This window comes from Gossypium arboreum, chromosome 11 (genome assembly GCF_025698485.1).
Source record: "Gossypium arboreum isolate Shixiya-1 chromosome 11, ASM2569848v2, whole genome shotgun sequence".
Taxonomy (NCBI): domain Eukaryota; kingdom Viridiplantae; phylum Streptophyta; class Magnoliopsida; order Malvales; family Malvaceae; genus Gossypium; species Gossypium arboreum.
The window spans coordinates 107,887,758-107,899,932 of record NC_069080.1 but is presented as its reverse complement, the minus strand read 5'-3'; the positions used below and the strand labels follow the sequence as shown (position 1 = coordinate 107,899,932).

General features: G+C 31.1%; 1 protein-coding gene across 4 annotated transcripts; it reads right to left on the bottom strand.

Annotated features, from left to right (window-relative positions):
• Window positions 1-10,246: 10,246 nt before the first annotated feature.
• On the bottom strand, window positions 10,247-11,267 carry LOC128283645 (uncharacterized). Of its 4 annotated transcripts, none has more exons than XR_008274042.1 (3): window positions 11,164-11,244; window positions 10,959-11,038; window positions 10,247-10,631 (listed from the first exon to the last, which is right to left on the bottom strand). XR_008274042.1 is itself a non-coding variant. In XM_053021047.1 (3 exons), the coding sequence occupies exons 1-3, from the start codon at window positions 11,203-11,205 to the stop codon at window positions 10,402-10,404; spliced, it is 348 nt and encodes a 115-aa protein (XP_052877007.1). In that variant the 5' UTR covers window positions 11,206-11,267; the 3' UTR covers window positions 10,247-10,401. The 4 variants fall into 4 exon arrangements, 3 of the variants coding, with proteins under 3 accessions (XP_052877007.1, XP_052877006.1, XP_052877005.1); XM_053021047.1 differs by having other exon boundaries at window positions 10,247-10,627; window positions 11,164-11,267; XM_053021046.1 differs by having other exon boundaries at window positions 10,247-10,386; window positions 10,503-10,631; window positions 10,959-11,230.
• Window positions 11,268-12,175: the final 908 nt, after the last annotated feature.

Genomic DNA, 12,175 nt, shown 5'->3' with positions numbered 1-12,175 from the left:
TACATGTGCTTTAGGCCGTGTTTTACCCCGTGTAACTCTCTGACTTGTGCCACATGGTCTGCCACACGCCTGTATGCTAAGTTGTGTGGTTAATTTAATTTTTACATTTTAGGTTAAGTTTTCACACGGCCAAGACACATGCCCATGTCCTAGGCCGTGTCTTTCACACGGCTAAGACACACGCCCATGTCTCTGCCCTTGTGGCCAATTCTAAGCATTTTGTTTCTCAATTTTAAGGTGTAAGGGACACACGGCCAAGCCATATGCCCATGTATCAGGCTGGAAGTCACACACGGTCAAGACATACGCCCGTGCGCCTACCCGTATGGATAAAATAAAGACATTTTCTAGCTTTATTTCTCACCCAAACTTGTCATCAACCTACATAAAAACTTACAAATATATACCAACTAATTCAAGTATGATAATCAATGTTATTTCCATCATCTAACATGATATAACTTTACTTACCTTCAAATTTTATATTTTTACCTATATTTAGCTTTCATGTTATGAAAATCTTAACAACATACTTAATATAACATAACCTTATAAATTCCACAACATACTATTACTAGCCATTCCAATGGCTAGATTATAATTCATCATTTACAAGCCATCATTTGATCATATTGGCCTATACATGCCATTATATCAAGTTTACTATTTATACCAAAATCAACGGGTGGTTAGTGTGATGATTTCTTCGACCAATCCCCAACCTTCTAGAACTTTCAAGCACTATAAAACAGGGAAAATAAAACCTAGTAAGCACTTAATGCTTAGTAAGCTCGTATAATAGGAATTAAACTTACCAATCACATTTATTATATTAAGCATACAATAACATGTTTTCATCAATTTGGCAATTTACCTAATCACATACACTCAATCAAACAAGTTAGTCACAAATACATCAATAAGTATTAATGAGCTCATCTTGTAATATTCTTTCAAGACTTTACTTTTTTTCATCTCATATTTCTCATATCATGTCAGATATTTTATCCATTGAATCATTGAAATTTCGATAAATATTCAGATAGTACACTCATGATGTACAATTCAATAATCTATCAATTCACCTTCAAGAGTACCCATTAGGGCACTTATTCAGAAAGCTTACTCTCGAGCCACATATCATACAAAAAGATTACCAGTCCAGGCTAAATCTTATCTGTAACGTGTTCTCTAAGAGCTTCTTCAGGATTACCAGTCCAGACTAAATTCTTTCTGTGACATATGCTCTTAAGAGTTTAATCTGAATTACCAGTCCAGGCTAAATCCAGTCTATAACATATGCTCAAAAGAGCTTAATTAAGATAACTAATCCAGGCTAAATCCTAATTGAAACATATGCTCAAGAGGGCTTATATTAGGATTACTCATCCGAGCTAAATCCTTTCTGTAATGAGGTCAATAGGATTACTCGTCTGAGCTAAATCCTGTCAGCAACATATGCATGACCTCATTTTATAAAGGAAATCACCTTTATCCATCGAAATCCAATATTCTAACAGAACTTAACCCTTTTCAAACAATTTCGAGCATGTATACCTTTCTTGCATTTATACCATTAATATCATTTACATAAACATATTCCACATACAATCCAAACATAACATTCAAATTCAACATATTTACATGCTCAATTAAGTTATACGAATTTACATTGATATTTGTTCGTGTTTGAAATCTACTAATTTGAAACTTTTTCTTTTCTTCGATCTAACTCTTTGTTTGATCTTTCTGGATCTATATAAATGAATTTAACATCAATTTAATCTATTTCATACTCAATTGAACTCAATTCACATTCTAGGAAAAAGTACCATTTTGCCCCTATACTTTTAATAAATTCCAATTTCGTCCTTAGGCTCGTTAAATGAAATTCATACAATTTAATCCTTATTACAAGCCTAACCAAAATTTTAGTATAACATTTACAGAACACATGTTTTACAAAATTCAGAATTTTCCATGGGTTTTACAAATTTTCAATTTAGTCCCTAAATCATGTTTCCATCAAAATTCACTTTGTAAAAGTTATTTGTATATCAACAACATTTTATTTTATATCATAAATTTCATAAATTCAGCATATACATCCATGATACAATTTCCATACCTTTATAACTTTTCAAATTAATCCCTTAAATAGATAGTTTAAGCTATCTCGATTTCAAAAATACAAAAATTGCTAAAAACGGGACTTGAATACTTACCCAATTAAGCTCGATTAGTTTCGTTTCTCTCTCCTAAGGTTTCCATGGGATTTTTGAAGATGAAGATTATATTAAGATGATATTTCCTATTATCATCTTTTTAATTATTTTGTTTTCCAATTTAGTCCTCAACCATTTTAAATTTTTTCATGGATGATTCACCAAAAATATCTACATACTTTTCTTTAATGGTCTATTTACCATTTAAGGACTTCAAGTTTTGAATTCCATAGCTATTTAATCCTTATAGCTACTAGAATTTAACTTTTTTAATTTATGCAATTTGGTCCTTCCTACAATTAAACACATAATCGATAAAATTTTTCTATCAGAATTTTCTTATAGCCTTCCTATCGCATTACTAATCATGCAATAATAGTAAATTAATTTATCTTTCTGACTCGAATTTGTAGTCACGAAACCACTATTCCGACTTCACTGAAAATAGGCTGTTACATGAAGGACGGCTAGGGTGGATGAAATATGATTAAAGGTTGATCAAACTTATTAAAAACAATATTTATACCTAGGTTTACAAGAGTATGGACGCACATAAAAAAAATGGATTTTGCAAAATTTAATTATTTTGCAAGAGAAAAGATTCGAACTTGGAACCTTAATTTAATTCCCATGCTTTCTCATACTTCTTTTAACTACTGGGCTATTTCCTCATTTTTTAAATAAATTTGCAATATTTATTTTAAAAACAAGGTGTGTCACATACTAGGATTTGAGACAAAATTTACAAAATAATAAAAATAGTGCGATAGAAGGGATTTAAAACATGAGTTTTAAGAAACATTTCACTAACACTTATCCAACAAACCAATACCTCATTTGTTTCCTAAAAACGCATAAATAATATCAAAAATTAGGGCATAACCATTCTTTCTCTCTCAATTCACAAACCCAATTCTACTAACCCCCGATTTCTGAGATGTTACAGAACTCAATTTTTTTTCGAATTTTGAGTTCGAATCGAGTTGAATTTTTGAATTTAAATAACTCAAATAATTCGAATAAAGTTAATATCAAACTACCTAATAATTAGAATAATTTAAATTTCGAGTTCGAATCGAGTTGAAATTTGGAATTTCTCACCCTTTATCCCCCAAAACCAAATCCCCTCGCAAACTTTTTATCCCCCTTACCTCCAAAAATTTTTATTCCCCCATTTTACTCCCCAAAATCCAAATCCTCAAAATATTTTATTTCTCCTCTTTACCCCCAAAAATCCCCCACAAATTTTTTATCTCCTTACCTTCAAAATTTTTACTTTCTCTCCCCTTTACTCCCAAAAATCAAAATCCCCCAAAATATTTTATTTCTCCCTATTTACCCCCAAAATCAAAGTCCTCTCATTCTTTTTCATCAGTCGTTTTTATTTGTTCACTTCAATTTTTCTTTGTATGGTCATGTTTAAAATTTTAAAGAAAAATATTTTAAAAAAGATTACATAAAAATAAAAAACACCAAAATCATTTTTTTAATTTAACTCGAACAAATATATTCGATTCGATTTGATTTAAATTCCATATCACTCGATTCGATTCGAGAAAATTTCAAATCAAGTTAAGAGGATAAAATAAGATTCGTCAACTCAATTAACTCAAAAAATTTTTATTCGATTTGATTCGGTCGAACGCTCACTTCTAAGTAAAACCCTTCAACTCCTTGAAAATTATTAACGCCGGAAAAAAACTCAATTTGGCTGGTTAAGACTTGATATAATTTCATAAGATTGAGTTGTTTGTTGAAATCATGTTTTGGGTGGGTTCAATTTTTTAATTAGTCAGGTTGGATTGAGTTTAAGAAAAACATGATCAAAATTTTTCTTATATATAATATATATGATAATAAAAGTTATATTAAAATTTGCCTAATATAATTATATTTAGAGAACAATTAATAGTATTATTAGAAATAATAAAAATAAAAATTATTATTCTATTTTGATAAAATATAAAAAAATAAAAATGGTAGCATATTAGGTCGGGTGGGAGTCGAACGTAGCTTTGATTTTTCAGGGTGAGCAAATTAATATTTAATTTGGATTGGATCAAGGGAGTTAGGTTGGAGGTATTATAAAGTTGGGGTTAGGACGGGCAATACCCCCATCCTGTTATCATATCCAGAAATTACAAATAAATTTTGGTCTAATTTTGTTTCCAATCCCTATATTTTTAAAATTTGGAAATTGATTTATTTTACTTTTTATATACAATGTTCAGAATTATCCATGACTCTTTTCTAATATTTAAATGCGCTGAAATACACTCAAATTTACGTCCTTCCATACTAACAACAATACAAGTGTCAACCGAGTTAAAACTCAATCAACAATTCTTTAACTTTTAATTTCAAAGAATTTAATATTTCTACTTGTTTCATATAAAAATTCAAGTTCAATTAAAAACGTTGTCACTTGATCTCTATTAATTATGAAGATGTATTATCAGTGGGGCCTTAATTAAAAGTTTTATCAGTTAAATTATTGTTTTTAAATCAGATAAGCAAAAGACAAGATTCCAAGTTCATTAATACTGTTATTAATTGGACTTTTATTTTTTTAATAAGGCATTTAAATACTAAATTGCCAAAATTTTCAAGTTTAAAGTTCATTAATAGTCTTATTAATTGGACTTTAATTTTTACATTAGACGAGTATAGTACTCAATTCCTAAAATTAAATGTAAATAGATTAACTTTTAAAAGGTTGAAGAGTATAAGGATTGAAGAAATAATTAAAAATTAAACCCTTAAGGTGATTCTGAAAAAAATATTTTGCTGGAAAAATCAATTAAGGAAACAGTGAGCATTCCATAACGGAAGTTTAATTTTTTTATTTAAAAATAAGCCTTGTGATATTTATAGGAATAAACCCTTGACCAAATTATTATATGTGCTTTGAGCAACGCAGTCTATGTCATTTCCTGGCATTCTACCAAACGATTTTATTCGCTATCATCAAATTCTAACTTACTTTGAGTGTGGGCTTAAACAACAAGAACAAAACATAAAAAATGAAATCTTTGATTAACTTTCACTTTCAATAGGAAAGTTAATTTTCTCTCTATGAGAAACAAAAATTTTTTGAACTTTGTAGAAAATAGAATTTATTTTGTTAATAAATTACCACTATTTTCTGACAAAGTAACAACTTGGTGTATCGCTTGTATATTTTTAGGTCAACCCATAGTTCTTATTTATAGGAAAAAGTTATAAGAGTTTTACTTGAATAATGAATAATTAAATAATATTTTAATAGAAAATACAATATTCTTTTATATAGAATACTAAGAAACACTAGGGCTTGTCATCCCTCCCACTTGGGATGGGCTTTTTGGGCCTGTCTCATGTACTAGAAATAATTATACGTGTTATTTAGACATTTAACCAACACTTATATTTTTACCAATTCAATAATTATTTTTTATTTTTCAAAATATTAATTATTTAATTAATTAATTTTTCCAATTAAATTATTTTCTTAACTCAATTCTAATACCGTTAAAATCATGACAACTTTACCGTATTAGAATTTATGAGAAAATATATTTATTTGTCTCGTTCTATAAAACGCAATGATTGATTATTTTAATTTCCACTTCAAATTCAATTATTTAATTGCAATTAATTAAATAAAAATTCAAATGAATTAATTTAATTTCTAAGTCATCTTATGTACTTAGCGAGAAAACGCATTCATTGCATATAGTGATACATGCACTCTATTTCTCTTAATTATCATTTCATTCATTCCTTATTGTTAGTTCTACATGCAATATGTTTTAGGTTATATCGAGCTAGCAGAGGGACCGGTTGGACATATACAATCAATGTTCAAATAATTTGTAATTAAGTTATGATTTTTTGTCTATCAATTACAACATTATTTAATCATGGAGTCATTCAACTAAAGTACCATGATTGAACTCTCTCCTGTTATATACCATTATGAAAGCAACTTAATGAATTATTGTCCAATGACCGTGTCATAAGTATGTTACCCTCATAGAATATAATTAATTTATTTGAGTTAAATTTATTCACCAAATATGATCCTATTTTTGTTGGATATGGTGTCCTAAGTGTAATATTTTCGTGTAAGTATACTTGTAATTTTTTTCAAACAGATTTGTTAATAAAATTATTCATGAATTATATTAATACTTTGTATATTGTCCTCGCATGGTTTTTGCAAGAAAAATAAAATAGAAGCAAATGTTGCTCACTGGTTGTCTAATGTTTAACTAATGCTAAGCAGTATTATGTGTCGAATCATAATACAAATAAACAATTTATATTAGTAGATGAACTGCAATAACCCATTTTTTGTGGTGTTGAAAACAGTGATTTCGGGACCACTATTCTGACAAGTGAGTTAGTGCTTAAAAAATTATTTAATATTTACGAGTATTTATTGGAGTCGTATTAAAATTTTGTTAAAAATTTTAACGATTAAATAGATAATTTAGGTAAAAAGGACTAATTGAAAAATGTGCAAAAGTTTATTTCTATTAATTAAAGGGGTCAAATGGCTATGAAATCTCAAGCTAAAGGATTTAGATGGTAGTTATACTATACATGTTGATAGTGAACAATTATGGGCATGTTTATGTTAATTATTAAGTTATAACATAAGGGTAAAATAGTAAATAACTAAATAACTTACTTAAAGAAAAGATGAATGGCTATCATCTTCTCCAATTTTGCTTTGCTCAAATAGAAAACCATTGTAGAGAATAGGGAGCTTTTGGCTATGGTGTTTTGTTTATGCATTGTAAGTTTTTGAGTCTCGTTTTTTGTAATTTTTTATGTTTTTGAGCTCGTATTAGCTTAATCTAACTAAGCCGAGGGTCAATTTGTAAAATTGTTAAAATTCTAGGGATTTTCCATGAATGTGTTTGAAGTGTTTTTGAATCTAGTTGATAGATTATTAAATTTGGTAGTTAAATATAAATATTTTGTTAAGTGATTTTTGATGATTTTGTGTTTAAAGACCTATTTGAGAAAATAGTAAAATTCAATTATAATAGTGTGAAATGGTAGAAAATATGGGCTGTAATGAACCCCTAGGAAATTCGGCTAGTAAGGTTTTTCTTTTTAAAAAATGGTGAATTTGTAAATTTTGAGTTTAGAAACTAAATTGCACAAAAATTAAAATATTAGAGGTAATTTTATAAATTTATAATAAAATGAGTTATAGACTTGAATTAATTATTTTAAGCTATTTGAATTATATAATTGAATGAAATTATTATTCAGATTAAGAAACGAACCAACCAGACTTGAATTGAAGAAATGCTAAAGTTTTATATTAGTCATTGGCTTTACTTTTGCAACCAAGAAATTTTATCATTGGCATAAGAAACTAAAATTTAGTTATACCAAAATTTTTAACAATTTTTCTTAGAAGTTTTGTTATTCCATTAGAAATTTTGTCAAGAAATTATTTTGTTGACACCAGAAACCAAAATTTTATTATATATCTAAGAATTAGGTTCAAAATTTTGATATTCACTTAGAAATTTTGCTGTTGGCATGAGAAGCCAAGACTTTTAACCATTTTGCTTACAAGTTTGTACTCGTTAAAAGTTTTGTTATTTTGTTAGAAATTTTGTTGTTGACATGAGAAACCAAAATTTCTAAGGTTTGGTTCCCATGCATCTCAAAGATGGCATATTGTATTTCCTCTAATAGGTGACTTGAACAACTACCTTATTGTGTGGGTCAACCGGTACAAACACTTGCAAGAACTCCTTTAGAAAGCTATCACAAAATATTAAATTCCTCGAGTAACTTTCAAATTAAAGAATAGCTAGCTCATAGGATTACCATTTACCATTTGTATCCAAGAAGCTTTCCCAACCTTCATTAAGTTTGGGGGTTCAATGCAGAAATTAAAGAATTTAAAGGGTTTGAGTGTAGAATGTTCCTTGGTCTTTAGTTTGAGCAAACGTGGACCACGATCTGACATTCTTGGAGAAACAAATTCCTTATGTCCTTTTGTTAGTCCAAGCATATGAATGGGTGATCTATGAGATCTAATTTGGCCAAGCAAGTAACTTGTGAACCATTATACTCAGCATTCTCAGTTGGATTACAAACGATGTTGAAATCACCCGCTATAACCCAAGCATCACCTCTGATGTGAGTAGAGACTCTTGGCAAACTCTCCCAAAGTTGTCTCCTATCAATATCCCTATTACTTCCGTAAATGACAGACATATAGCATTTTCTTCCTCTTTAAGTAATCAAATTATCTGATTCCTCAATCAACTAAATCTGCAATTTACCTTTCCAATGAATCCAAATTCTCCCATTTAAAGCATGATTGTAACTATGTAACCACTGCTGACATCGACTTAATTATCTACAAGCATCTGAGCATTGTGATGCTTTATTCTAGTTTCTAGCGAACAAACTATATCCATCTTCAAATTGCATATCCTATTAACAAACCTATTTTGTTTATTAGGATCATTAAGGCTATTCTTGTTCTAAAATGACAATTCATAAAGAAAGAGATGAAGAAGAATTACCAGCTACACCGATTAAGCTATTTATTGTACACCTTTAACCTGCCTATTGTTCCTCCTAACTATTTGTTCCCTTTATTTTGGTCTCAAATGATTTGTCAAACCAAATCACTGTACTCACCACAGGTTTACTGGGCTTTGGTTCAATCTCGCCTTCAACTGTCTTGTGTAACACTTCAAATCTTTTATCCTGAAAGCACCTTCTTCAGATGGGGAACAATTATTTCTATTTACCTACACTTGTGTTGTTTGCATACTAAAACTGGATCCCTCATGTGATTGGTCTTGCATCAATTTCTCCCAAATAATTTCAACAATTTGTTTAACAGCCTCAACTTCTTGCACTATCTCCTTAAAATTAAGTTCCTCGTGTAAGCTGCACTGCACTGCTCTGCACTACCTACTTAGGAATCCATTTCCCTATAACTATCAGCTCCTGGTGGCATTCTTTCTCGAAGTGTCTAAAGATTTGACAATGAAGGCATTTAGGTGGCGCCCAAGTAAGTTCAATTGTGACCTCCACATTTAGTCTCTCTCAATACAACTTTAACTATTTTGGGAATTTCAGCTATAATCACAATTTCAACACATGTTTTTGTAGTATAAAAGCTTATGCTGTGTCGTGTCAACCAAGCCTTTGGTTCAGCAGAAAAATATTCCATTGATTTAAGGTCTTGGATGACATTAGGTTCAGAATTCAAAGATGAAGAATCCAACCCAATTCTCTCCCCTCGTCAAACAAAAATATAAAAAGGGACTAGATTGAGTATAGAGTATCGAAGGAATGTACCATGTATAAGGGACTAAGGCTCTTCTACATGTCAAACTTCATAGACTGGAGTCCTGTCGGCCATTTCATACACTAACCACACGATTCTGCCACCCAGTTTCGAACCTTTCGATTCGAGAATTGAACCAAGAACAAATTAGAGCCTACAATTTTAATTTGAACCAATCCTTCATGACCCCCAAGAGGAGATTTGCAGTTCTAAAAAATTAGCTAAAATTTGGTGGACCCACATTAATTTTCTACCATTGACTTATACCTCCCTCCAAAGCCGCCTGTGGGGATGGCTTAACCACGAGCTTATCGTTTTTTCTCCGTTTGGGTAAAGATTAGGTTGTGTTACTCTAAAAAAGCTATCTCCAATCTGTTGAAGATTGAACCTCGCCTCGTCGATGGTTCCCTTTCGGATCATTCAGCTCTTCCAGCCTAAGTTGAAAACTGAAAAATCCAGTTCATTGGTCAAATTTGCATCGATCTCGATGCCCTTACGATGCTTCACCATTAAAATTCGATAATTACCGAACATCATCTCGAAAGTTTCTCTCAATCTACCCCAAATCAGCTCTCAATGGAGACAAAATGGGAAAGAGTAAATCACAAGAACAAGCAAAGAACCTTAGAAATTTGCAGAAAGAAAAGAAAACAAGAACGAATTAGCAAGAACCCCAACAAACGTAAGAGAATCATTCCAATTTAACTACACAAGAACAACTCTTATAAATAAGAAAAGGATATTTAAGTCTCGAGTCCATTATACTTATCGATTGTAGCCCTCCAATAAGTCAAGGAGGCGTTGCTTGTGACCTAGCAAGGAGTTTAGGACATGAAGGTCCTAAACTCCAATAAGTCAAAGAAAACCCATGAGAAAAGCTTCAATTTCCTTCACTGCCAAAAGCTTCAACTTCAGCACTTGAAGTTTAGCCTCAGCCTGATCAGCTTCTACTTTACCTGCCATTAGGGACTCAGCCGAGTCCCTCATCTCCGCTTTCATCTTTGCCAGTTCGGTTTCCATCCGCTTAAGCCGGCGCCTGCGGTGGTGCTGCCGCAGCTTCTTTCCAGCAACTCTGCTGCTTCTTCCTTTCGTTTGCAAACGGTAATCAAATTAATAAAATTAAATGAGAGAAAGAAGAAACTAATCATTGGTTAAATGGTTCTTTTAATATTAGAAAAAATCAAAGACGAATTAATTGAAATTATCTCTTACAGCATATATCTTTTAGATGAAACAATTATAGGAAAAAAAATTCTAGCAGACCAAAAAGAACAAATAGAAAAGTTCTAAAAAAATCCATTCAGAATTTAAACTTAAAATTTATTTTTCAAAATAAAAATCAATTGAACTTATTACTTTCATCAACAATATTTTTGAGAGTGTTAATATTGGATGAAAGAAATTAGTCTTACCGAGGCCGAAGGTTTCCCTGCTTGAAAATTGAATCTTCTTGTTCTTCTTCTTCTTCTTCGTGCCTTGTTTCCCATATGACCTGAAAAAACATAGAGAAAATACATGGACTTTATTTTCTGTTGGAACAAAGTTAGCAACAACACACAAACAGCTATAAATTTGCTTAAGAACAAAAATGAAATCGAGAGCAAAGTGAAAATAAACTTGAGCAAAAAAATTGGATGAATAATCAGCAGCACACTTCATTCATTGATAATGAAGACTAAATACATAGTTTTCAAGTCAAATGACTATTACCTAATGATTTAACTACTCCCACTAATTTACTAATACAAATTTGAATTACAAAACAAGTAAGCTGACATATCAGCTACTACATCAACTTCAAATCAAAAACAAATCCTACTAACTTTGATAAAAAGTTACAAAGTAACTAAACTAAGTTACATTGAAACAAAATAATCAAAATGAACAGATCTTGCTGCAAAACTTGCTGCTATACTTGGTTCTGCTCCAATGCTGGTCTGTTTGCAAAGTTGCTGGCCACATGTTGCATTGCAGGCCAATGCTCAACACTCCTCCTTGGACTGTATGCAACACACACCAATTTTGCTTCTTAAATTCTCAAACCTTGCTGTACCAAGTGGCTTAGTTAGAATATCAGCCAATTGATCTTGTGAGCTGCAATGAACAAGACTGATTTCACCAGATTGATCAGCCTCTCGAACAAAATGAAACTTAATCTTAAAATGCTTGGTTTTTCCATGAAAAACTGGATTCTTTGCAATAGCCACTGCTGATTGATTGTCAACCATGATTTCAGTAGGCTCAAGTTGCTCTTCATTTAGATCACATAGCAACTTCCTAACCCAAATGGCTTGATTTATCGCTCATTGCTATATACTCGTCATAGCTTGATTGAGCAACAATCTGTTGCTTCTTTGAACACCAAAGAAACACACTCGAGCCAAGAGTGAAAAGTACTCAAGTGCTTTTCATATCATCAATGCAACCACCCAATCGCTATCCGAGTAACCAACCACTTCACTTCTCTTATTTCTTAAATAGCATACCAAACTTCAAAGTTCCTTTAATGTATCTCAAGACCTCTTGGCGACTTTGAAATGCACTACATTACAAAGAATGCATAAACCTTGCCAAGAAACTTACAAGATGCATCAAGTCGTCCGGTTGTCTGTTAAATAGAGTAAGCAAC

Excerpts from the sequence above, each read along its gene's own strand:
- LOC128283645 (XM_053021045.1), bottom strand. The coding sequence starts at position 11,205 with ATGAAGTGTGCTGCTGATTATTCATCCAATTTTTTTGCTCAAGTTTAT. Across the intron at positions 10,632-10,958 it reads CAGGGAAACCTTCGGCCTCG|GAAGAAGCAGCAGAGTTGCT; the intron begins GTAAGACTAATT and ends TGCAAACGAAAG.